Raw genomic sequence first — 27,655 nt, 5'->3', positions numbered from 1 at the left:
ATCCCAGGACAGATCCTGTCACAAAAAAATCCAAAACCAAATCAAACCCCCCAAAAGGCTGATTTATTAAAGGCATATGCCATCACATCCAAAAAAATTAAGATATATTTTAAGTGGGGGTCGAGAGGTGGCTCAGAGGTTAAGAGCACTGACTGCTCTTCCAGAGGTCCTGAGTTCAAATCCCAGCAACCACTTGGTGGCTCACAACCATCCGTAATGAGATCTGACGCCCTCTTCCTGTGTGTCTGAAGACAGCTACAGCGTACTTACATATATAAATAAATTTTAAAAAAAAGATGTTTTAAGATCTTAAGTGTCCTCAGACACGGGTCTGTAATCCCAGTTCTTGGGAGACTAAGGCAAGGATTGCAAGCACTCATATACATTAATCTTAAAAATCTGAATTTATTATTTTATGACTATTGGCCTACTGGTACCAGCAGACCACAGATGTGTTGGATCTCCTGGAACTGGAGTTGGGAGCCACAAGGGGTGCTGGCAACCAAATTCAGGTCCTCCAAAAAAGCTATCAGTGCTCTTAATTGCTGAGCCATCTCCCTGGCCCATGTTTTACCTTTAGCTGCACATGTGTCTGAGTGATTGTACAGGACAGCAGTTCAGCACTCTTAATTGCTGAGTCATCTCTCTGGCTCCACACGGCTTATTTTGACAGCCGGCCTTCCCAGGATGAAATTACAAGCTGGCAGCTCTGCCTACCTGGTGTTTAGATGAGTTCTGGGGATTCTAAACTCTGGCCACTGAGCCGTCTCTTAAGCCCCCTCAGTGTCTTTAAAAGCACGATTGATGGGCTGGAGAGATGGCTCAGTGGTTAAGAGCACCGACTGCTCTTCCAAAGGTCCTGAGTTCAAATCCCAGCAACCACATGGTGGCTCACAACCATCCGTAATGAGATCTGACTCCCTCTTCTGGATGGAGTGTCTGAAGACAGCTACAGTGTACTCACATATAATAAATAAATAAATTTAAAAAAAAAAGCACAATTGATAATTTTGCGTACTGTATGGTAAGTAAGTAAGGTATTCTCAGGAATGGAGAGCCAGAGGGCAGAACAGGAAGTTGACCGTGGCTCCATGTAGGCCAAGTACAATGTGCCTAGCCACACGTGCTATGGGAGCTGGCAAAGATCCTGTGTGGAGGCCCGAGGACAAAGTAGAGATGCTGATTCTCTCCTAACATGTAGGTCATGAGAATGACCTCACTTTGTCAGGATTCTGGCCAGCACCTTCACCCACGGAACCACACTGCCAGTTTGGTTTTACAACTTTAAAACTACTTTTTTTGTGTGGTAAAGTGCTGATGGCCTTTCCCACACTGGCTCCACCCTAGCCAGCCCCGAGGGACCTTTGTTAGTTGGGTTTTTGGAGATGGTCTCATGAGACTCGTGCTGACTTTGGGCTCACCATGAAGCTAATTATGATCCTGAATTCTTTATCTTTAAATCTTTTCACTTAGGTGTATAATATGCACATGCCTTCAGGGGCCAGAAGGGGTGTCAGCTCTCTTGGAGCTGAAGTGACAGGTGGCTGTGAGCTGCTGGATATGATGGTATTCTACAAAATCAATTGCTTTTAATCCCAGGTGTATGCAGTGGCACCCAGGGGAGGGAGGACTTCTGTTACCTGGGTGTGTCAGGAGGCCAACTCTGGGTGGTATTTCTCAGAAGACATCTTGTTTTGTGAGACAGGATCACTGACTGGCCTGGAGCAAGGAGGCTAGGCTGGCCAGTAAGCCTCAGAACTTCCCCATCTGCCTCTGCAGTGCTGGCAGTGATGTCCCTGGCCGACTCTTTTTACCTGGGAGCTAGAGATCAAACTCAGGCCCCTATACATTCATGGCAAGCCCTTCACCAGCCACGCAGCTCCCCAGCCCAGAGGTAGCACTCAGGCCGTGGCAGACACAAACCCACCAGGGCTACAGAAGCAGATGACAAGTATGCAGACATCATTTATTTGGTCCATAAGTACAGTATATTTGTTGTTTGAGTTTACAAAACATCAAATATAAATAACCTGAAACTGTAACAAATACACAAAAATTGGCTTCTTACACAGACATACCAGGCAGTACAAACTGAAAATCTGAGTAAATTAACATTGTTTTACATTAATATACACAGTGCCAGGTAACATTTAAAAAACAAGTTTCAATGCATAGCACTTGACACTTCTGTGAATCTTTCAGGTAAGAGTATGAAAATGGTTAGATCTAGGCTAAAAATAACTCTTCTCTAGCCAAAAATAAAGGCATAATATTTATACCCAGGTTGCAGCGTTCCTACCCCACAGTGTTTTCCACTAGGAAATGATAGCTAAAGCTATTTACAGGGAAGGCAACATGCACGCCCGCGGTCTTTCAGCTCAATACCCAGCTTTGCTCAAAGGATCGCAAATTCTATTCCTACTTCAATACAGCAACAGTCTCAACAATCTCAGCAAATGAACACGTTCAGAGGAACGGAACCACCAAAGCCACCGCAGCCGTGCTTTCCCTCTGCAACAAAGGATCTAACTTTCCGTTCCAACCAGATCAAGGGCAGGAGCTTGCTCAGTCTAACGCTATGACATCATCCAGGTCTTCGGTCTGCTCCAAGCGGCACTTCTTGGTACTGGCACCCTCATTCTCTTCCAGTTTCCGCTTGCGGGTCCTGTCATCCACGCTGGTGTCGGAGCTATTTGAAGGGCCTTCTTCATCTGAATCAACTATGAGCACGTCGTCTTGCTCTTGTGCTTATTTTGGAAAACAAAGCAAAGAACAATGATGTGTGGGAGATGTCCGTGGCTCACCAAGTCAGCAGAGTCCACACCGCCCCCACCCACACCAGCCCCTCGGGGAAGCTGTATTTTGTGTGTGTGCGTGTATACTGCTGTACCAAGCACATCCACCCTTAGGAGAAAGGGTTGTTACTGGGGAGCCCAACTGACCCACAGCAATTGCCTAATTTTTTCCAAGCAAAACAAGAAATTGTGACTAGCATATAATTGAAATGCATCATCATGCCTCCTGCGAGTCCCCACTGAGAAGGGGAGGGCGCCCTAATAGAGGAAAGAGCGGCAAGCGCAACAAGCCACTTACAACGGCCAGGACTGCTCTGAGCACTGTGCACACTCATCTAATCATCCCTATAAAGAAGACAACATTATTATCCCACTTCCAGAAAGGAACCAGAGGGACAGAGATGGGCTCCCTGTAGTCACAGCAGAAACCCCCACACTTGTGCTCTTTAACCCTACCCCCAAAGACAGTGTGTCTCCATGTGCAAACTTAAAAGTAGGACCACATAGCCTTCAACTCCGGCACACAGTAGAGGGCCATGGTTTGTTTCACAAGGATTAAGAACTTTGGTCTTATAGAAAATGCTCCTGTTGAGGGGAGAACAGCCCAGCCTAAGAGGGCCACTTCCACAGCTTCAAAGTTCACCCCTAAATTCTCAGAGGATGCTACAGGCCAGAGCAAACATTCTAAAGAACTCCAAAAGACAAGTGCTCACATAAGGGGAAACAGAACTTAAAAATGGTTAACCCTTCAGCTTCCTGCACAAAATAGAGAGGAACTCAGGAGAGATCCTGGTCCAACCAGAGAGCAGCAAAGGACCGGGCATCTGAAAGGTAGCAGGTCAGCAGACCTCTGCAGCCACTCTCAGGTGGGCTTTGCTCAGGCACCTGCCTTCCTGGAAGCCCACCCACCTGGCAGCCCCTGCTCGAAGAGCTGGATGCACGGTTATGGGTTCCAAATAAACAGCTGAAGTAGGCAGCTTAAGCAGAACAGACCACGGAGCAGGAATTTAGTCCACAGCATGCTATGGAGATTCAGAAAACGGCTCCCAATCGCTCTAGGAATATCCTGGGGTCGTAAAGGCCTTCATGACTCATAAAACTCAAAATCCCATTATATAATCAATTCCAAACTCAGCCTTGGTATTTATGCCACTCAGTGTCCATCAGAGCGCCAGCTTGTTCAAGTCCTCTCCTTGGCGGTGACTCACCTGTGGAGGTGGAAGGCTGGGCACCATCATCACTGCCATTGGCAATGCTTTTGGCAGCGTCTTCAGCTTGTTTTGGCCCCACTTTTTCAGGGGTGTCACCAACAACCTCAAATTCAACATCCTTTCCAAGATCTTCGCTGAAAGAGAAACAGGCTGTAAACAGTGCGTGCTCTGCATCCCACAGTAAAGGAGCAGGGACTCTCACTGCCCAGAATGCACAGTGCGACCCCGGAAGGGTCTGGTTTCCAGATCACTCTCAAGAAAAGACCAGAGCAGCGCTTCTCTAACTGAAGTGACAGAGGCTGAGGTTTCTTTATGTCCTGCTCATGCAGAGACTAAGGCGGAAGTCCGCAGCTCAGCAGGTCTGGATGTCCTTTCTTGGCTGCTCCGCCCAAAGGTCCTTCACTCCATTTGTGACCCTGACCTTGGAGTTCTAGGGATGAAATTATGTGGTTTCTGGGTTTCCCCAGCTTTACAGACAACTCCCTACTCTCATACATGAGTTCCAAAATATGCATCAAATTTTATGTGTCAAGGTGAACCGAGGATGCACGCTTTTAAAGGCAGTTATGTTTTAAGAGTTATAGCACAGGGTAAGAAAGACACACAGGAACCCACTCCCTAACGGTGCTGTTCCTCGGACACTTGACCTTTCCTGCTGTTTTCTTTCACAAGTGAGCATGAGCTGCCACTGCCCCCAGCCAGTGACGCAGCCAAGGCAGGGAGCACACCATGGCCAGTTAACTCAAGTCCACTATGTAACTTAGTAGAATTTATAGTCCTATAATACTTTGAACACCAGGTAGGGCTACATTTAAAGTACACTTACAGGGTACTGGAGGGACGGCTCAGAAGTTAAGCGCACTCACTGGCTGCCCTTCCAGCAGACCTGGGCTCCACTCCTAGCACCCACAAGGAGGCTCACAACCACCTGTGACTTCAGTTTCAGGGAACCCAATGTCCTTTTGGACATGCCCAAACATGGCACGCAGACATACATGCAGACAAAACAAACACCCATACACACATAAAACCCACTTCACCCGGCTGAAGCCAGCTGTTCTCACTTCTACATTTGTACTGTCATGGTGTGTGTGCATATGAAGTGTATACATACACTCACTACACTATCTTAGATACACTCAGAATACATGTAATTTTATACAGTGTGAAAAAGAAAAAAACCCATCAAGATCTTATAGCTGAATTATGAAAAAAAATGTACTTTTACAAATCTACCTCAAAAGTTTATTATTTATACCTTAAGATTTAAAACTTTATTTCCCATGTTTCTCATAGCACACATGTGGAGTGAGCAGACCTGTGAAGTGGGCTCTTTCCTTTCCAGAGTGTACCCGAGGAGCTGAACTCAGGCCCGAAAGCACAGTCAACCCAAGCCATATCAAGGTGCCACAGAGACGATGATCATAGCAGAAGCAACAGCCGCCCTATCATCCTCTATCAGTCCTGAAACTGCCTTGTTGCTTGTCCTTGTATTTCTGAATCCTAGCATTCCCCCATGGGCACAGCCCCTGTGCAGCTCTACTGAGCAGGGGAGCTTCTACGTGGAAAACCCCAGCTCATCTCCTCAAGTGTGTCTTACAGTTCAGAATTAACAGTTCCTACCTATGAAGAATGTTGATCAGCAAAGTATAGTCCTGGAGGAAGTCGTCTGCTTGAAGCCGGCTGCCGTTTCTAATTCCAAAATCAGACAACTTCTTGGGGTTATTAGCTAGACGTGAACAGAACGAAGATGTTATGTTTTCACAGTGTGGGCAAGTTAGTTATTAAAAAACCAAATCGGGGCTGGAGAGATGGCTCAGAGGTTAAGAGCACTGACTGCTCTTCTAGACGTCCTGAGTTCAATTCCCAGCAACCACATGGTGGCTCACAACCATCTGTAATGGGATTTGATGCCCTCTTCTGGTGTGTCTGAAGAGAGCAACAGTGTATTCACGCATATATATAAATACATCTTTAAAAAAAAAAATCCATTATGGCTGGACTTCATTCCTTAGAAATTGGCATCCTCGCTTTCTTGCCTCTCTTACTCTCTTAGCTTCTCTCTAGCCCTCTTCCCTATCCCCCCTCTACGTGGTCATGGCCGGCCTCTACTTCTCTACTCTTTTCCTCTCTCTGCCTTTCTCTGCCTCTGCTACCCCCTTAACTCCACTCCCCATGCCCTGAATAAACTCTATTCTATACTTTAAAAAAAAAAAAGAAAGAAAAAGAAATTGGCATTCTCAAGTCCTGACCCACAGTGCCCAAGAAAGGGACTGAATTTGAAGACAGCTTTATACAAGTGGTAACTAGTTAAAAACAAATTTGGGAGGTGGAGGCAGGGGATCAAAAGGCCAAGGTTATTTTCTGGGCCAGCTTGGGCTACAGAAGACTTTTACTTTATTTATATATATATATATATATATATATATATATATTTTTAAATATCCATATAGAAGAAGCCTGGCCACTTCTATGACAGTCGTCACAGAAGTCATGTGAAGACATGGAGGAGAAGGCTCCAAGGAAAGTTTCTAATGGTTCAGTGCCCTAGGCTGTGAACAGCAAAGTAAGTATGCAATCAGGTACTTAGGAATTCAGCCCTGAAAACTCACCTACTGTAGTTACTTCAAGTGGGCCAGCACAGAACAAAGGACCTACAAAACCACCCATTCAAAACTAACTGATTCTGGAGCCCGGGAGAGCTGGAGCTCCACCCATTGTCAGCCATCACTACATTCCACTCCCAAAACCATCTACAATAGCTCACTGAATTTTTAGGAACTAACAGTTCAGAACAGCAGACAAAGTTTTCTTTGGGATGAGGACAGCTGTCTAGAATATGGCTGGAACAGTAAACCAAACTCCCAAAACAGCCAGCCAACACATGACCTCTAATTACACATGCCCTAATTAATACCTCAAATAATTTCTTAACCAACAAAACTACTACCACCAAAATCCTGATGCCTATTTGGGGAGATAAGCTCTAACTTAATAGACCAGGCTGGTCTCAAACACAGCAGCTCCTTCTGCCTCTGCATCCTAAGTACCATGATCAAGGCATGCAACCCCCTGCCTGGCTGGCTTCAGCTTTACCATGCAGGTCGACTGGCCTTGGCCTTCCTGCTTCCTTTCTCCACTGAGGACTGGGATGGAGCCGAGGTGTTTCTGCGTGCCAAGCTGGAACTCTATCCACCCACTTGATTCCTGCCCTGACACGAAATCTCAAGAGAGTTGAGAGGTGAAGCTCAGTTCAGCTGTGAAGTAACTGACCCGACAGGTGCCAGTCTCTGTGTGACTTGACCTTGCCACTCTTGAAACAGACCCTAAGATTTACACTCCCCAGCAAGGGGGCAGCCTGAAGAGCATGCTCACCACCAACCTAGCCCTAGGCCCAAGACATAGGCAGAGGGCTCTTGGCAATGAACAAAAAGTATTCCAACGTGTAAACTGACAGAATCTGTGCACTGGGTCACTCACAAGACCCTGAGGTACCCAACACCAGAAAGCTTCTGAACCTGAAGGCCTCCCACAAGCAGCCACTGCCATGACTGTGCTAGAAAACACCACGCTAACACAGGCAACGAGCAGAGCCCAGCTCCTCCCTCCACAGGAGTCAGGTAAAAAGGGCGAGGGAGGTACCTTCTGTCTCTCCCTCTTCTGAAGATATCAGGATTGTGCCTTTCCCATCTTCAATTTGGACATCTGGTGCCACCATAGCAAACTTTTCTTTCACTATCTAAAAGTAGAAAATTAAATATTAATGTAGGTAATTAAAGAGCGTAAGAAACCTTTACTGCTTTTCTTTTCTTTTTTTGGTTTCTTTTTTTTGGGGGGGGCGGGGGTGAGGCGGTTTCGAGACAGGGTTTCTCTGTATAGTCCTAGCTGTTCTGGAACTCACTCTGTAGACCAGGTTGGCCTTGAACTCAGAAATCCGCCTGCCTCTGCCTCCCAAAGTGCTGGGATCACAGGCGTGCGCCACCACCACCCAGCTACTGCTTTTCTATACAAGTTTACTTTTGCACTTGGGAGTTACTTATTACATTATTACTGTGTGTGGTACATGCATGTGAGTGTGAATGTACAAGTGCCACAGTAAACATGGAGAGACCAGACAAAAGCTTTTGGAAGTGGGTCCCTCCTTCCACCAAAGGGCTGGGTCTTCTGATTTATCTGACCCACCCAGTCTTTCTCTGGCCTCAGTTATCCTTTAATATCCTGTCTGCTTCTGAGAACAGGTGGGAATGCATGTGTGCACGCACGCACACACATACACACAGTCTTACCTACGTGGTAAACATGGCTGCAGGAGACCAGAGGTGGCTCAGACCCCACCCCACCCCATATCTGCCCATGGATGCAGGGCAGGTGCAGCACGTCTGCCACATTTCATCTCAGTTTCCACATCAACCCTGCCATGGAAAGTGTTTGACAAAAAGAATGTCTAACTGGATCCTCAGATAACCTCTCCCACTTCAAATACAAATAGTGTCTCCCTTCATGTTCCAAGATACAACATAGAGACAACACTGTTGAATCCCACAGAGTAAAAAAACGGAAACTACCCAAGTGTCAGCACCACATTCGGTCCTTTCAGCCCCACAATAAATGCCAACCAACACCGTGTCCTAGAAACCACTAAGTCACAAACCCTGCAAGGTGAGGTCACTACCTTGCAGTGAGAGAAAGTGTAGGTACCCAGCCTCACTCAAGTATTTGTTCACCCCCCAAACCAGGCCAACTGCAGGATGTGTCATTTCTCAAAAATGTGGACTTCACCTACTGCCTGCTTGTCTCCTGCTTATTAACACAGACGTGGCTGTGATACATATTCTACCAAGTACACCTGTTCCTTTCTAGAGAAGATACATGTCCCAGAAATGTAGACAGAGGCTCTGTCCAGCCAGCACCAGTACTGGCCAGGGCAAATCCCATCCCGCGTGCTGCTAAGAGGGAAAGAAGCAAGCCTTGCACTTGCCTTGTCCTGTAAGGTGAGGACAGTCACTTTGTGGACATTCAGGCGCACAGTCACCTCTGGCTTGCTGGCACAAACGTAACAGTTGGTGTTGGGAGGATCGAGTGCACAGGGCACCAAGAGCTTCTTTCTTGGGTTTGGCTGCTTATTCAAAAATATCTTCAGAAAAGAAAAAAAAAACAACAACACAAGCAGGAAGGCATCAGAAACATTGAGTTACCTTTAAAAAAAAAAAAAGACCTATGTATATGAGTACACTGTTGCTGTCTTCAGACAGACCAGAGAGAGGGCATCGGATCCAATTACAGATGGCTGTGAGCCGCCACCATGTGGTTGCTGGGAATTGAACTTAGGACCTCAGTCGGTGCTCTTAACAACTGAGCCATCTCTCCAGCAGTTACCATTTTTTATAGATAAATCTAAAAATCTTTTTTCTTTCCCTTTTTCTTTTTTTGGCCTAACTATCCTAAACTTGCTCTGTAAACCAGGCTGGCCTCTAACTGGGATGCCCCTGCCGTAGCCTCTCAGGTGCTGAGATCAATCTGGGAGTGGGGGAGAGCTGCATATACTCTCAGGGACCTTTTCAAATCATCCTCAGCTACACAGCGAGTTCACGCTAGCCTGGGCTACATAACACTTAATCTTAAAATTCCAAAGGCAAAAGCGCACCTAGCACAAGAGAGGCACACACCTTAGATCTCAGAACTCAGATGCAGGTAGGTCCCTGTTAGTTCGAGGCAGCCTGGTCCATAAAGATCAGCCAGGACAACATAGACATTATCTCAGAAACCAAAAGGAAACAAAATTACTCACGGTTCTACACTGGTCTATTTTTCCAGATAAAATCTTCAGTCCCTCCAGCACTATCAAGCCGGCGATCACTGCGTTAGTAGTAGCTATCGCAGGGATGATGTTCCCTGCCATTGCTGGAGGACAGAAAGAGACAACCATGGTCAGCAGTCAGAAGGAAACTGTCCATAGGTTTGTTGATGATATGGCCTAAAGTACAAACAACTCACATTTTATATCAAACCTGCTCTTCATATTCATGCTGAAAATGTGCATCCTGAGGTTTGCAGCAGAAGTGACAAAATCCATTGCAGGTGGATCGTCCTGCCAATAACAAACAACAAGGCTTTGTCCCGTCAAAGTTATTTCACTGGCATTACCTCCTAAACAGCCACATTTACAGGTATGTAATGTTGTAGCCACACAGCCAGAACAAGGCAGACCTAAATCAGAGGCTGACACATGAGGCCTCAGCAAGTTACACAGAGGCTGACCGGGGCAGGGACCATCTGGCTCTCTGGTCCAGGAAGACAGTCTGCCAAGAACACTTGTAAGCACCATGCTTGCTAGGAAAGCATTCCTGTTTAACTAAATACAGCCTGAACTGGAAGGATGTCCAGCGGTCGGTCACCAGCACTTGCAACCCTTAGAGGACCAGAGCTCAGCTCCCAGCATCCACATGGTAGCCACAACCATCTATAACAACAGTTCAGGAGATTCAATACTGCCTTTGGACCGTTGCAGGACAAGACACACAGGGAACACATATAAACGTGCAAGCACAACACTTACACATATGCAATGAAAAAGAAACATAAATATTTTTTAAAAAACAACAAAACCGGGGCTGGAGAGATAGCTCAGCCAACCACATGGTGGCTCACTACCATCTATTATGGGATCCGATGCCCCCGTCTGAAGAGACTGACAGCGTGCTTACATGAAATAAATAAATAAATAAACCTTTAAAAACAACAACAACAACGGGGTGTGGGGGGCTCGCACCTTTAATCCCAGCACTCAGGAGGAGAGGCAGGTGGATCTCTGTGAGTTGAGGCCAGCCTTGTCTATAAAGCGAGTTCCAGGTCAGCCAGAAGTACACAAAGAAACCGTCTCAAAAAAAAACAAAACACCCACAACAAAACCAAATGCACTTTCTGGGCCCATCAGTAGTGAGGCTGCTAGACATGGACAGAATCCAGGCAAGGATAACCTGCTTCAGTGTCTGCAAAGCCCCACCCCACCCCCATGGTTTTTCCCAGCTATGGCTGTGCATTCAACTCTCAGGCTAGGACTGAACTTTGTGCAGTGAGAGCTGCTGAGAAATGACTAAGAGGTAGCCTTTTTGGGGGTGGGGGGTTGAGGGGGCGTCTCACTACATAGCCTGGGCTATCCTGTTCAAACTCAGAGGCTGAGTTGTATAATGAGCACACCTGGTGTGCTCTAGAAAATGTCCTTTAATTATTTTTGGTTTTTAAGACAGGGATTCTCAGCCGGGCAGTGGAGGCACACGCCTTTAATCCCAGCACTTGGAAGGCAGAGGCAGACGAATTTCTGAGTTTTAGGCCAGCCTGCTCTAAAGAGTGAGTTACAGGACAGCCAGGGCTACCCAGAGAAACCCTGTCTCGAAAAAAACCGAAAAAAAACAAAAAACAAAAAAAACCAAAAAAACAAAAAACAAACAAACAAAAAAAAGGCAGGGATTCTCTGGGTAGCCCTGGCTATATATATAGCAAGCTAGTTTCAACTCAGAGAGATCCACCTGCCCCTGCCTCCTGAGTGTTGAAACTGAAGATGTGCACCACAACGCCTGGCTACAAGCCTTTATTCTTTATTTTCTCTCTCTTTTTTTCAAAGATTTATTTTACGTGTATGAGTACACTATCACTCTCTTCAGACACACCAGAACACATGGTTGTGAGCCACCATGTGGTTGCTGGGAATTGAACTCAGGACCTCTGCCTGGAAGAGCAGTTAGTGACTGAGCCATCTTTCCAGCTCCAAGCCTTAATTCTTAAATAGCCCGAGGGATTAGCAAGGCTGCTCAGGTTTAGAGCACTGGCTGCTTTCTGGAGATCCTGATTTCAATTGCCAACCAGTACCACATGATAGCTCACAACCAACCCACCTGTAATTCCAGTTCGAGGGCTCTGCCTATCTGGGCACCAGGCACACGTCTTGCACATGCACGCATATAAGCAAACCACTCACATACATAAAAAGTAAAACACAAAGCACATCTCTACAGCTGTCCGCACACCACTAGGCGCAGAGTTACAAGGCAGCCATGCTCAACTCCAGGAGCTCCTTATTTGGCCTCAGTGAAGTAACAGAAACTTTCCAAACCACTAGAATAACAACAAAGAAAATATTTAAAAACCTACCATTTATATCACATAAACCCAGAGGCTAGTGTTTATAAGAATTTCAAAAATCTAAATTCGCTAGCTTTGTTTTAGATGTCTTTAGATGTGATTCAACCAACGTTTCAGTTTGTAGACACAAAGTTATCTGAGAATTCTAAAAATGGCCAATCATTTTTCCTTACTCTGAGACCCACAGCAAATCTCTTCACCCTTCCCATGGTGGGGATCAAACCCAGGGCCCACGCACGCACGCACGCCAAGCAAGCACTCCACTAGAGCCACAGACACATCCTCAGCTCCCACAGCAAACCTTCAAAAGTCACTGTAGAATAAACAAACTTTGTCACTAACCAATTTTTTCACCTGCAATTAAAATGCCAAATAAACTCAATGAACTCTCACTTAAGAAAAACTAAGTCTTCCCAGAGAACAAAACTAAGTTGGTAGAGTATCCCAGTAGCAGGCGTGAGTGAGGCCCCTGAACTGGGCAAAATGATGTGCATATGTAAAAGGCCTTTGAGGTTGGCTTGGAGGAGAGATCCTGTATTAGACACAAGAAAACCAAACAATCTTACTTGTGTATTGAGAGACCTTTCTGACTTGCTTTTGAGACAGGCCACTCCCCAGCCTGGGCTAGGATGGAGTACAGGAATGGGCCATACCTATCTTTTCTCTCCAGACTTCGAACATCCTACTCAACTTCAGCAGAAAGGCAATCTTAGAGCTGACTGTAGCAGCACATGCTCAGTGGGTGGCCAACCTAGGCTACCCACTAAGACTCTGCTGCCTAAGCTGCCAATGTGTCTCAGCACAGACAAGGGCCTAGGCTCCAGGGGGGGGGGAGTGTGTGTATGTGTGCAGGTAAAAAAAAATTTTAGGTCAAATCAGTCAAAATGAGCTGCTGTTTTTCTAATTCAGTCAAACATCCCACTGGAATAAATTATGTTCTAGTCAATATTACCATAAAATATATGAGTGTGTTACTAGAAGTCAAAATAAAAATTTGTGGTATTTAAGTTTATGCACAGAAAATTCAAATTCTAATAGGACAACTGGAGATGAAGGAATTCAAATGAAATTGGTAATAACCAAAGTGTTAGCTTTCTCTTGGAGCACAGGAACAACACAAGTGAGGTACTGAAGTGATGGCTCATTTCAAAACAAACCTTATCCCAGATGAGCTCGGCTCCATCCCCCTTCTCAGCTAAATGGACTCTCAGAGTCTCGATGCTCTTGGAAAACAGGCTTGCGTAGCTCTTTACATCCAGAACCTGCTGGTCTTTCAAACCCAACTGGGGTTCATTTTGTTGATCGGCATTGGCGTCTCCTAAAAATGGACAAGAATGTGTACTAAACTCCATCTTGCTCTAGTCAACAGATTCAACTTGTGACCATTAAGATTTACAAAAAGAGATAAACTTCACGATATTGTCACTCTGAGCATGTATGCAAGGGAAGTGCCGAGGCTGCAGACACTCTAACACCGTGTCACCATCTCACAGTCCTTTGGGGACATTCAAGAATATACTGGCAGGGCAGGAGACATGACTGCAGTTACGAGAACTGGCTGCTCTTCTGTCCTTGGTGAGAACCCACACTCATGTGCTCAGACCCACAGAGCTGGCAGGTAACTGTAAAGGGGAAGAAGGGTGAGCACCATCCTACGCCCGCACAGTCAACCCCTGACCTGGAAGCTTGTTGGCCGTCCCACGTGCCCAATGCTCTCTATTGCCTTCGACCAGGCCGTGCACTGCAGCATGGTTCACATAAGTACAGTATCCCAGTGACAAAGAAGTCACTACAACTGTTTTATTTCCTTGAATATCAGTTTTAAAACTGTGTTTCTAAAGTAAATCTTTTTTTCTTTTTTTTTGGTTTTTTGGATTTGTTTTTTTCGAGACAGGTTTTTCTGTATAGCCCTGGCTGTCCTGGAACTCACTCGGTAGACCAGGCTGGCCTCGAACTCAGAAATCCGCCTGCCTCTGCCTCCCAGAGCGCTGGGATTACAGGCGGCCACCACTGCCCGGCTAAGTAAATCTTAAAGAAACAATCAGAGTACAAAGGCAGATCTGTGCATACAGATACCACAGCACTTTCAGGAATAATGAAGCCATGATGTCCAAATCAATGACAGCTAAAAAACAAAGCAAAGCAAAACAGAGACAACAGGCAGCTTGTGAGAGTGGAGTTCTGCTGGGTGTCTAAGAGGGTGGTGGCAGCAGCTCCTGCTGGAGCAGTGGCAGACCCAACCTCCTCCCTCATGCAGACACACAGCATAGCTGATGGCTCCCGGGATAGGGACGAGGGAACTAGCTACGTTCTTTACCTTGGCTCTGCACTTCAGCCCAGTCTAGTGGAACTGGAGGTTTCCTCTTGCGCCAGAGTTTGTCCATTGTCAGAAGATACCTAATATCATCTTTAAAAAGCTGAAATAAACAAATCCCATTAATCCTATAGAGCCTAAGTTCATAAAAACAGATCAAATTAGGTTGATTTACTAAAATTATGCCATGAAATCATAAAGGCCCAGTATATGTAAGCAGAATAACAATTTCTAACACCACAGAAATAGATCAACTATTTGGAGCAGGGGTTCAGCACCCTCAGTTCTGCTAACCACCAGGCCCTCCCACAACCCCACAACCACAGGTCAGTCGGGAGCCCAATGACACAAACTAAAGAGCTCAATAAACCGCAACCCAGCCTCTCAATACTCTATATGTACTAATATGTTCAGAGGCTTTGTGCTCTATTTCTGCCCTTTTTGTTTTGGGGGTAGGGCTAGGGAACATCTTAAACTTACAAACAGTTAAGAGATTCTGGGGTGGCTAAGAAGAGCTAAGGGTACCATAATTATGAAAACCAACAGAAATGAGGCCTAGCTTGAGCAGTAAGGTGTCCCAATCACAAATCGTATTTCAATCGTATTTTCAACATACGAAAACATTCACAAATAGCCTAGAGACTGCTCAGGAAACAATCAGCAGACAACAGTATAAACCAAGAATAAAGGGCTTAGAATTCGAGGGTGACTTAGAGCAGGTAGGCTGAACTGCTAAGAGGATCTGTGGAAGAAAGAGGTGCAAGGACCTTCTAAATACATTAAATTAAAAAAGAAAAGGAAGTACGCCTTGCTGAGATACGGCTGGGTGACAGCCATGCTTATCAAATGTGCAGCCCTGGGTTGGAGAGATGCTTCAGGGTTTAAGAACACTTTATATTTTTTGTAGTTTTTTTCAAGACAAGGTTTCTCTATGTAGCCCTGACTGTTCTTGAACTCAGAGATCCTCCTGCCTCTGCTTACTGAATGCTGGGATTAGAGGCATACACCACCAGCACCTGGCGATTACTCCTGTTGCTTTTGCAGAGTACTAGGGTTCAGTTCCCAGCACCCAGGTGGCAGCTCATCCTCCATAACTCTAGTTCTCTCTGATCAGACCGCTACTTCTGAGCTGAACACCACACATGGTGCACATACACTTGCACGCAAAACACTTGTAAACATAAAATAAATTGTAAAAAAAAGAGGGAAATCCAATTAGGAAGGGAGAACGATCAAGAAGAAAAGATGCCTAACCTTGGTAAAAAGCTTAACTGGATCATATCCAGTTGACTTAGCCCATTCCTTAGTGGAAATACGCTTAATGTCTCCGTCTTCATTAGATGCTCGGGCTCTGGCTTCAGCCTCTGTTGGTTCCCCTACAAAAACAAGCATCGTATTTTCAACATATGATTAAGTTCTCACCCGTGGGAGAAAAGTCATTTGTGGAAGTCAGACACATTCAGAGCTCTAGGACAGTAACGTGAATACCAGTGTCTTTTTGCGCCTTGATGTTTTTGTAAATTTAAATTTTTCCTTTACATGCATGGGTGGTCTGAGCTGCATGTGTGTATGTGCACCAAATGGTTGACTGTCCTTGGAGGCCAGAAGAGGGTATGACATCCCTTGTAACTGGAGTTACAAAAGGTTGTGAAGCAACATGTGGATGCTGGGAATTGAACCCGGGTCCTCTAGAAGAGCAGACAGCACTCTGAACCCCAGCCATTTCTCCAGCTCTGAGCCTCGGGTCTCTAGGAGCACACGAGTTACAGTGTAAAGCACAGCCTATAAACAGAACAGGGCACTAGTACAAGCAGCCCAACTGAGTAGACCTGAGAAAAGTCTCGTCTTGATTTCATCAGTGAAATCCGACGACTTTGTTAAAAGGTTTAAAACCGGCAATGAGAAGATGGGTGTGGTAGCGCACACCTTTGCTTCCTTGCTGTGGGAGACAAAGGCAGATGGACCATTCTGAGCTCCAGGATAGCCAAGTCCACTAGGTGTCCCAACATGAGGGCCACATACAAAGACCCTTTCCTTATGAGAGGCACCAGTCACTTACAGGCAGCTTCAGGGTCCGCTCTGTCAGGGGACACTTCTTGATCAGCATCTTCCTCTCCAAACAGTTGACTATAAATTACAGAAAAGTGAACTTTTAGGCACAGGCATTTGGAACTAATGTGATTTTTGCTCTACATATAACTAATTTACAGTAGTCCAAATTCTTAGCAGGGAACGTGCCTTTTGCTCACAGCACTAGGCTAGACCTGAGAAGTGCATCCATACCTACTGGCTAGGTTCCAAACCTTCCAATATGGAAGATATGTTAGCAGAGATGGGCAAGCTTTTCGGAGAACAATTTAACACCAGGACGCTCACAAGGCTCCCTTGGCTAGTTGTTCATAAACATTACACACAAGTTGGCTGTGAATGGCTTCTGAACAGGGCTGGAGAGCGTCAGGCACACCAGGCTGTACTATGCCACCGAGTCCCACCCCAATCCCAGTCCATATTTTTAACTTCCATTGTGATTTCTTAACCAATGGGTTATTTATAAGTATATTTTCATATTTCCAAATATATACATTTGTACAAACTTAGTTACATGCCTGTGTCCGATAACCAGACTAAACATCTAAAATTTCACCCACAGCATGCTAAGAATGCTGTCTGAGTGAGACCCAGGAAAGCCACTGCTGTCTCTTCACCATATTTAACCATTGTAAATACAACTTTTTAAGAGTATTTAAGTAAAAGTGGCCTCACTTTCCATGATTAGTTCTGAAAAATATGCCAGAAGTATGTAACTCTTACTTGAACAAATACTTGGCCCACACGATGCAATGGATAGGTTCTGAAGGTGTGTTCCGGATTGTACAGCCAGGGAATGTTCTCTGCGTCGGCTTAGGATGGCATTCGTAACACTCAGTCACACCCTATGACATTAGGACGCAGAAAAGTGGGGAACCCACAGTGATTAAAAGGTAGACATTCCATTCCTCCATTTACATTCCAACTGGGTTTTATGTTGTCCAGAAAAATTTTAAATATTAGTGACTGTGAGCTGGAGAGATGGCTCAGTGTTTAAGAGCACTGGCTGCTCTTCCAGAGGTCCTGAGTTCAATTCCCAGCAACCACATGGTGGCTCACAACCTTCTGCAATGGGGTATGATGCCCTCTTCTCATGTGTCTGAAGAGAGCATTGGTAATAAATAAATCTTAAAAAACAAAAAAACAAAAAAACCTAGTGACTACAAAATCCTTACTGTACACATAAAGAGTCTAATCAGAATACAGAGGTTAAATGAAGACCACAGCCATAGCTAAGATGGAACCGGGACTCCTTACTATAAGGAAGGCTGGAGAGACAGCTCAGAGATTAAGAGCACTGGCTGCTCTTCTAGAGGTCCTGAGTTCAAGTCCCAGCAACCACATGGTGACAACCATCTGTAATGAGATCTAGGGCCCTCTTCTGATGTGGAGGCATATATGCAGGCAAGATGCTGCATACTTAATAAACAAATCTTAAAAACCAAACAAAAAAACCAGCCGGGCAGTGGTAGTGGCGCACGCCTTTAATCCTAGGACTTGGGAGGCAGAGGCAGGTGGATTTCTGAGTTCGGGGCCAGTCTGGTCAACAGAGTGAGCTCCAGGACAGCCAGGGCTACACAGAGAGACCCTGTCTTAAAAAACCAAAAAATTAACAATTAAAAACGAAAAAACAGCCTGGTGGCGGCGAGGCACGCCTTTAATCCAGCACTCTGGGAGGCAGAGGCAGGAGGATTTCTGAGTTTGAGGCCAGCCTGGTCTACAGAGTGAGTTCCAGGACAGCCAGGGCTACACACAGAAACCCTGTCTCGAAAACAAACAAAAAACCAAAACAACAAAACCCCAAAAGCTCTCTTGCCTTGTAGTTAAAGATGACGATCAAAATTAACAGATTTTGACCTGTTAATACCCTAAATATCCTCATATCCCAAAACCGCAACCCCTAAAGTCTCATAAAAATGAGTACCCCAGAATGATTGTCAACGTCAACCTACAGCAGGCCTTAGGAAATGCCCGGCCTCCCCAGTGTGCGGCCATCGGATGCCCGACTCCCTTTTTACCTCAGCACATCTCAGCCTCGGCCCTCACATGCAAGCATAGAAACAATGTCCTTCCCTAAGTGAGACAATCAAAACCCACAAAAGTGGTTTAACATACAGTAATGGTAGATCAAGGATTTGCTCCAGAATACTGTTGTGCCCTTAATCTTCCAACAAAATGTCTTGAGCAAGGCTGCTGACATGGTTTGTGTGACTGTGGGGGAACAAGGAGAGCAAGTGCCTTGATGTGCCCAAAGACACCAAGTCCCCCACTGACGCTATGCCTCAGCACACAGGACGACCTCTGTACAACACACAGAGTAAGTATCCAAGACTAAGTTATAACAGAAGACAGGGCCACTTTGTAACAGAGTCCCCCAGCCAAAAAATACCAGAGGAGCCAGCCCATTTCAGGTACTTTTTAAAAATAGCTTTGAATCTGCAAAGGAATTCTCCAAACATAGCCTTTATTGTTATTCCTGAAGAGCAAACCAATTCCAATCCCAGGATCTTATAACCGGAGGGCAACGAGTGTTCACCATCCTCTTGTGCTCTTTAGTTTTACTAAAATGCTTAAACTATTTCAAATACACCCAGATGGTTTCAGTTTTCTTCAGACCTGCACACCCAGACTCCTTCAGATAAAATTAACAACACTGACCTGGATTTAGGACTAACCAATTCTATAGTTGAACCAGACTGCCAATCCCAAAAGGCAACTTGATTTATTACATTTATATGTGTGTGTGTGTGTGTGCGCGTGCACACACACACACACACACACACACACACGAGCAACACTGCAAGTGTGCAAACCAGAGGGCAGCTTGTGGGAAGGTGCTTTCTCCTTCCAACCCGAGGCTCAAGGGCTCAGCCTGGGTGGTCTAGCTTGGCCAGCTCATTGGCCCACAAGTAAGTTCTGATTTGTTTTGAAGTCAGGATCACACTGAATAGACCAGGCTGGCCTTGAAATCAGATCCTACTGTCTCTGCTTCCAGTTGCTGGGAATAAAGGCTTGTACCACCATGCCTGGATCACTGAAAGCTTTCAAAGTCTGATTTATTATCTGTCATATACAACATGACACAAGTCCATGACTAAGAATCTTTGTACAATTTGCTATGTAGTCAGTCTAAGGATTTGTTGCTGCTGCTGTTATTATTGATGAGACGGGGTTTCTCTGTGTAGCCATGGCTGTCGTGGTGTTCACTCTGTAGACCAGGCTGCCCTTGAACTCAGTGTTCTGCCTGCCTCTGCTTCCCAAGTGCTGGGATTAAAGTTGTATACCTGGGGCTGGAAAGATGGCTCAATGGTTAAGAAGACTGACTGCAGCCAGACGGTGGGACACACGCCTGTAATCCCAGCACTCTGGGAGGCAGAGGCAGGTGGATTTCTGAGTTTGAGGCCAGCCTGGTCTACAGAGTGAGTTCCAGGACAGCCAGGGCTACACAGAGAAACTCTGTCTCAAAAAAAAAAAAAAAAAAAAAAAAAAAAAAAAAAACCAAAAAAAAAAAAAAAAACCAAAAACAAAAAAGAACACTGACTGCTCTTCCAAAGGTCCTGCGTTCAAATCCCAGCAACCACATGGGGGCTCACAATCATCTGTAATGAGATCTGACACCCTCTTCTGAAGTGTCTGAAGACAGCTACAGTGTACTAACATATAATAAACAAATTTTTAAAGTTGTATGCCACCATGCCCAGCTTGGTCTAAGGATTTAATGGATACATTAAGGTAACGAAGCTGTAGAGAGTCAAAGGCTCTCTCTTCCTTCCCCTTGGATCAACCTAGGCTTTATTTGAGGGTAGAGATTTGCTGGGAACTGAATCCCCAGAGACCCAAGCACCATCCTGTCTTATCTGGCATGAAATCTCTACACCTTGGATGCTGACCTGTTTCTCCTATACAAACCCAAAGTTTCTTTCCTTCCCAGGTCTCAAGTAAGTGGAAACTCAAAGTGTTTCTTCACCTTCTTAATAGTGGTCACCTGTCCGAGATAGCCAGCAGTCCCGCTCTCGATGAGAGGCACGTCAGCGGCCAGACACATCCTATTCACATGGTTTCGTGCGGCTGAAAGAAAACAGCAGTGAGCAGGAGTCCCTGGTGACACCAGCAAGTCTAGACGGCAATGACGGACATGTCTTGCTTTCAATAAAGCACAAGCTCATTGTGACTGTGGGAGTGTAACTTGACTGTAATGCGATCACTTCTGCCTGTTAGCCTGCAACACTGGGCTACACCTTGGTCATTACAGGACACTCAAGCAAAACTACAACCTAGGAATTGATATTGCAAATTCACTCTAGACGCCTTCTAGAAATGATCCCAAGTGCTGGGCGGTGAGAGCAGCCTGTGTGGTATGTGTAAGGCCCTGGGTGTGACTCAAGGTACTGCTACAATATCCAAAGTGGGGTTGGAGGGGTGGCTCAGCAGTTAGGAGTACTTGGTGTTCTTCCAGCTGAGGATCCAAGGTGCAGCCCCAGTACCCACAAGGTCGCTCAAAACTGGAGTCTGAGTGCTGGAACAGCACTTCACTACAGACATAGATGCAGACAACACACACATTCACATAAATAAATTCAAAGGAAAACCATCAAAAACATTAAGGTGGTGAGGTGGGAGCTGTGAACACCATGTCCATGCATTCTGTGACATGAGACCCATGTGGATGAGGAGACAGAAGACGGAGCACAGTCCTCAAGTCCCTCAGGCGCTCAGTGTCCCCACTTTCAGTAACCACTATGCATACTTTGCGCACTACTTTGTTGCTTCAAACATAGTCCTGGCTGGCCCGCAGCTTGCTACACAGGGCAGACTAGACTTGAACTCAGAGATTTACCTACATCTACCTCCTAAGTACTGGGATAAAAGACATGCCCACCATGCCTGACTTTCCATGAATAGATTTGTTACACCTGTGAGGATCTAGTCTAGGATCTTGTGGGACAGGTACAGCTAGAGTAATTCTAGAGTCACATCCTTTAACTGGAGCAGCCTACACTGGGAGGCAGAAGCTTATGCCCGAGACTGAGGCAGGAAGATCGCTACCATTTTAGGGCCACTCTTGGGGAGCATAGTGAGTTCCAAACTGGCTTGGGGTAGAAGGCGACTGTCACCCACCCCCAGCCCCAGCTGTTCTTGCTTCCTTTAGGTCTCCTAGTTCTAACTCACACCTGGACACTAACGCTAACACTCTGCCATGGGAGGGGGAAGCAATGAAACGTGAAACATGAATTGCCTTACCTCTGTTATCTAATGCGTTCATAACCAGTATAAACTGCCGGAAAAACTCCACATTATAGTCTGGGCTAGAAAGCAAAATGGGGGAAAAAAAGGTTACCAAAACTGGCCTCACGTATGAATTTCTCAGTATAGTCCTAAAAGGAGAACTGTAAAAATAACTGTTGGTGGAGTACATACAGGACGGTTGCGATTGTCCTAACACAAACACATCTTAAAGGAACTATTCTCAAATCTCTCTCCTTTCTGACCTAAGGCACTGAGGCAAACTCTTCAACTGGCAGAAAGCTGGCATAGCCTCATTGTGCCTCCCACCACACCGCCTCCTCAGGGCAGCAAGTGCCTGGGAACATGCTAGGAGCACATTCCCAGGATTTGCTGGGCCTAAGGCTTCACCTCACATGGTCACCATCAGGCCGGGTTCAGGCCCCTTGGGGCTCTGCTTTTAGCAGCAATGGAAAAGAGGCACAGGGTAGGAGAGTCATAGGGCGATAGGCAGGTCTGCAAAGCAAACATCCAGAAAATTAGAAATAGCCCGAGACAAATGCCCTGAGAAAGTGTACGGCTCTCTCTGATTCTAGCCCTTCGTACCACAGAACCCAGAACTGATACCTCTCTATAAGGACAGACTTACCTGTCATCACAGAGGTAAGTACAATCATACCCTCACTATACACAACCTCAGAGGATCCTCAGACATCAAAATACAGCTCTTTCTAAGCTTCCAATTAAGTTCCTTACTGACATTAAAACATCTCTTAGCTAAATAATTCAAGTGTACAGCCAATGGTAATAACAATGGCACTGATGTGGACACAGACTTATCATGTAAATATCTAGAAGTCATCCAAAAAATGCAGAATGGCTCGGGGTTCACATACATGCCAGACAAAAATGCCTAACACTTTAAAGAATTAAAAATTCATAGCAGGGGCTGGAGAGACGGCTCAGCAGTTAAGAGCACTGACTACTCTTCCGAAAGGTTGAGTTCAAATCCCAGCAACCACATAATGGCTCACAACCATCCATAATGAGATCTGGTGCCCTCTTCTGGCGTATCTGAACACAACTACAGTGTACTTACATATAATAATAAATAAATCTTTAAAAAAATTCATAGCGAACAGCTTTGTAACAAAATGATATGCATACTTCATGATGCTGTCATGGTGGGCCTCAATGTTCGCTTGAGGGTGGAACTGGAGCACACTTTCTTTGGCAACCTGGGAAAAGCAATAGGAAATCACTGTTAACATTTGTGCTGGTATTTGAATTCTGACTGACATATACATGGATGCTTCACTGATGATGTGGTAATGTTATTTATGCACAAAAACTGTGGTAAGATCTCCTCAAGTATATTAGCATTCATAAAATTAATTTCTGCTACATGTGGCCATATACACTTCTACATGAATGGCAAGCTTCAGAAAAAATAGACACCATGAGGCTGGGGCTTCAACTCAGGAAAAGCATTTGTGTAGTCCCGGCAGTATAGAACTAAACTAAACCGCCATAACCACGCCCATCCACTTAAGAGCCTAAGAAGCCTTCCATAGCCATCAGGTAAACACAACAGCTTAGGACAGGCTGCTGCCACGGGAAGAACTTAGTCAAAAACAGCAAAAACATCCCCTGGGAAGGGAGCTGCGATACAAAAATAAAAAACAATTGCAATGGCATTGGGGGGAGGGCACAGGCAGAAAACAGGACAGCAGGACCTCTGACCCCTAGAAGCCAAGAGAAAGATTCAAAACAGCATCTTTTCTCCCTAGGATGTAAAGGAACAAACTTAAATATGAAAAGGATATAAAAGGCAACTCAATTACAGGCCTAAGCACGTTGCTTTAGTTTCCTCTCAGACAGCCAGGCACCTGAGTCACTCCCTTATTCTTTTCACTCTTAAGGTGTAGTAGAGGCTCAGGTGCCAGGTCACCATAGTCCAATCCCAAGGACGCCCTCAGAGAGAGGAGAGGGCTAGACCTAGACTTCCATTCCCATGCAAATGGTGCACACAAGTGCCCCATAATAAGTAAATGAAATGTTAATCATAGAAATGGACTCACAAGCTGGGTGGTGGTGGCGCAAGCCAGTAATCCCAGCACTCTGGGAGGCAGAGGCAGTTGGATTTCTGAGTTCGAGGCCAGTCTGGTCTACAGAGTGAGTTCTAGGACAGCCAGGGCTACACAGAGAAACCCTGTCTGGTTTAAAAAAAAAAAAAAGAAATGGGAGTCACAATCCTGTCTGTTAGGTGAAACACTGTTCAAAGGGTCCTAACTGCAGTATGGGAAAGATACCTGAGCCTTTGATCTTCCAACATGTTTCTTTTGAAACAAGAACTGCCTGTTGAGGTTGCTGACATCGATGGTGTCCAGATCAATCTACGAATACAGAAATCCAAGTAAGTCACAATGTATGAGCAACATCACTTCTTCACTATTCATAACCCAGAGCTTACCAGCAGCCAAGTGCTTTCCTGGACAAGTCACACCCAAATTGTTAAACGGATAAGGACTGCATTTAACATTATGGGAAGAACAGCGTATAAGTCAAAAGTAACCTTAAGAATGCATTAAGGGAGCCGGGCGTAGTGGCTCATGCCTTTAATCCCAGCACTAGGGAGGCAGAGGCAGGTGGATTTCTGAGTTCGAGGAAAGCCTGGTCTACAGAGTGAGTTCCAGAACAGCCAGGGCTACACAGAGAAACCCTGTCTGGGGGGGGGGGGGGGGATGCATTAAGGATGGCTATTTTGTTTGTTTATTTAATCGTGATCCTTTCAAATATTTCAGGGAATTCCTTAGATATCATAAAAGCTCTGATTTAAAATATAAAAATTTCTGAGTGGGCAAGGTGGTGTGCGTGTTACTTGGAGGTCAACATGGTCTCCACAATGAGTTCTAGACCAACCAGGGCTACACATAGAGACTCTGTCTCAAAATTGAGTAAATAAATAGTTTTCTAGGCCAAGGAGATTGAATGAAGGCAGTAAAATGGCTGCCCTGGCAGCTACAAGGAGCTGGGTTTGATACTCCAGAACCCACATTAAAACACGCTGGGCAGCCGGGCAGTGGTGGCGCACGCCTGTAATCCCAGCACTCTGGGAGGCAGAGGCAGGCGGATTTCTGAGTTTGAGGCCAGCCTGGTCTACAGAGTGAGTTCCAGGACAGCCAGGGCTACACAGAGAAACCCTGTCTCAAAAAACCAAATCCAAAAAAAAAAAAAAAAAAAAGCCACGCTGGGCACAGTGGCAAGCCTCTGCAAGGCCAGAGCCAGAGCAGTGGGGAGGAGGGGAGGGGTTCCCAGACTCACTAGCCGTCAGCCTAGTCCATCTGCAGAGTTCCAGGTCAGAAGGAGACCCTGCCTCAAAACTGCTGGACAATGCCCCAGGAGAACAAACCGTGAAGCTGTCCTCTCACCTCCACACATACAAACACCCTGTTTCTGTCTGATAATTTCTAATTTACTGTGCCATGTCGTTTTTCATTACACAATGTGATAATCAGATATGAAAAATGTTTCCTTCCTTCCTTCCTTCCTTTCTTTCTTTGAGATGGTTTCTCTGTGTAACAGCCTCAACTCTCCTGGAACTCTCTTTGTAGCCCAGGCTGGCCTGGAACACAGAGACCAGCCTGCTTCTGCCTCCTAGTGCCAGGATTAAAGATGTGAGTCACCACACTCACGTTCATTTTTTTTTTAAACATTTATTTATTTATTATACATAAGTACACTGTAGCTGTCTTCAGACACACCAGAAGAGGGCATCGGATGGTTTTCAGCCACCATGTGGTTGCTGGGATTTGAACTCAGGATCTCCAGAAGAGCAGACAGTGCTCTTTACCGTGGAGCCATCTCTTCAGCTCCCTTTTTGTTTTGGTTTGTTTTGGTTTTTTTTGGAACTGTTTTTTTTCCGAGACAGGGTTTCTCTGTGTAGCCCTGGCTGTCCTGGAACTCACTCTGTAGACCAGGCTGGCCTCGAACTCAGAAATCTGCCTGCCTCTGCCTCTCAGAGTGCTGGGATTACAGGCATGCGCCACCACCACCTGGCATGTTAATTCTTTATATACACATTAATTCAGGATTTCTTGAGGGCTATTAAAGGAAATGTCCTATGTATAGCAAAATAAACAAGCAAATAAGTCAAGTTTAAAATCTAGTCTAGGAGCCAGAGATGGCTCAATAGGTAAGTGCGCTGGTTGCTCTTGCATAGGACCAGGGGCTCAATTCTCAGTCCTGACATGGTGGGTCTCAGCCATTGCTAACACCAGCTCCAGGGGATCCAACGCCCCCTTCTGGCCCCTGGGGGCACCTGGCACAGACACAATGCAGGCAAAAGGCCCACATACATCAACTAGAGGAAAAGTTTAAAGTAAAAATAAAATTTAATCTAATTGTTACTTTAAGGGGAAAAAAGGCTAACTTCATTTGCATTCTATTTCAATAAACTTACATAAACAACAAAATGTTCTCATCATCAAATGTCCTAACAGTTTAGAGCACTTTGTGAAAATTACAAAACATAATCATTGAAATATTCATTTGTACGTCAAAGTTCACTACAAAAATTTAACCAAAGAAAACCAAAACAAAGAACAAGCACTTATTTTCCAAATCATTCCTGTCTACTGCAAAATCTACTCTTAAAATACCATCAAGCGTAACTATCATACAGTATTTTCTGTGGACCAAAACAGGGTGTGAAGTCTAACCAATGAAGAATGTTTCTCTCCAATTCTGCCTCAGCTGAAACCCTGACACCTGCAGTTTCATCCCGTCTTTCTGCTAAACGTTAAGGCATCTTCAATTCACATCCAAGGTTCAGATAATATCTCCAACACATTCACAAATTACGGCGACTTCCTGTCATTGCACATTACACTAACACAAAACTTAAGAATTCTGACAACCAAAAAACTTTTTTAAAAAACATTTCATGGGTAAGATGTTGCTACGTAGCCCAAGCAGACCTCAAAGTTCAGATCCTACAGTCTCCCGATTGCATGAATTACAGGTTGTCACCCAATCGTGCAAACCCCAGGAAGTATCTTTAAAGACATAAACGCGGATCTGCACTATGACCAGCCCAGAGGCGCGCGAGCCCCAAAGGAATCTATCCAGCCACTTGCAGCATGCCCCCAGGGTAAGTTACTCAACCTCATAGCGTCTCACTTTCCTCATCTGTTAAAAATAAAACGGGATGCAGACAGCACTTGCAACCTGGCGGCCGGTGGCAGAATCGGGAATGAATGCATGTGTGCACACCCGGGGTGCTGTGGCTGGTGGTTGCAAACCGCTCTGCCGCGGGATCTTTATTTTAAGTTAGGGGCATATTCGAATTAAAGTCACAGCATCTTCGGGGTCTCTTCTTGCATCCCAGCGTAACTGGGGAAACTGCCTAGGGAGGCGGCGCGCGCAGGCCCAGGGAGCCGAGGCCCGCGAACAGGAGGTCCGGAGAGCCGGAGTCCCGCGTCTCACTAACCCTCTTCCCGCGCGGTGATCCTAACCCCAGGCCTCTCGGGCCGCGCCGCCCTGACTCCCTCCCGGAACCCGGGCCCCGCAGGCAGACCGCCATTCACCCGGAGCCCGGGCCTCACCAGGTCGATGTGGGAGAAGCCAGTGAGCACCAGGTTCTTGAGCAGCTCACAGCCGATCCCGCCCGCGCCAACCACCAGCACCCGGCCGCCGGACACCGCCTCGGCCAGCTCCCGGGGCAACCCCCGCGACAGTGCCATGGCGGGACGTCCACGAGCCGCCGCACAGTCGGAGGCGGGAGAACCAGAGCGGTAGCCGGAAGTCGATGGGGGAAGGGCGGCACAGCTTCCGCTCCTGCGCACTGCGACCGCCAGCCCTCCCCGGCTTGAGCCTAGGCCGCA

The 27,655-nt window shown here is 45.9% G+C and overlaps 1 protein-coding gene across 1 annotated transcript; it reads right to left on the bottom strand.

Moving 5' to 3' along the window:
- Positions 1-1,952: 1,952 nt before the first annotated feature.
- On the bottom strand, positions 1,953-27,578 carry Uba2 (ubiquitin like modifier activating enzyme 2). Its single transcript, XM_052165722.1, has 17 exons — positions 27,377-27,578; positions 24,083-24,166; positions 22,938-23,008; positions 21,789-21,853; positions 20,515-20,615; positions 17,271-17,392; positions 16,519-16,586; positions 15,714-15,835; positions 14,463-14,562; positions 13,303-13,463; positions 10,001-10,094; positions 9,795-9,907; positions 8,985-9,140; positions 7,649-7,745; positions 5,630-5,735; positions 4,004-4,140; positions 1,953-2,747 (listed from the first exon to the last, which is right to left on the bottom strand). Exons 1-17 carry the CDS (start codon positions 27,512-27,514, stop codon positions 2,566-2,568), a joined length of 1,917 nt encoding a protein of 638 aa, XP_052021682.1. The 5' UTR covers positions 27,515-27,578; the 3' UTR covers positions 1,953-2,565.
- Between the last annotated feature and the right edge of the window lie 77 nt (positions 27,579-27,655).

Source organism: Apodemus sylvaticus, chromosome 1 (genome assembly GCF_947179515.1).
Source record: "Apodemus sylvaticus chromosome 1, mApoSyl1.1, whole genome shotgun sequence".
NCBI lineage: Eukaryota > Metazoa > Chordata > Mammalia > Rodentia > Muridae > Apodemus > Apodemus sylvaticus.
This window is presented reverse-complemented; position numbering and strand designations above follow the sequence as displayed.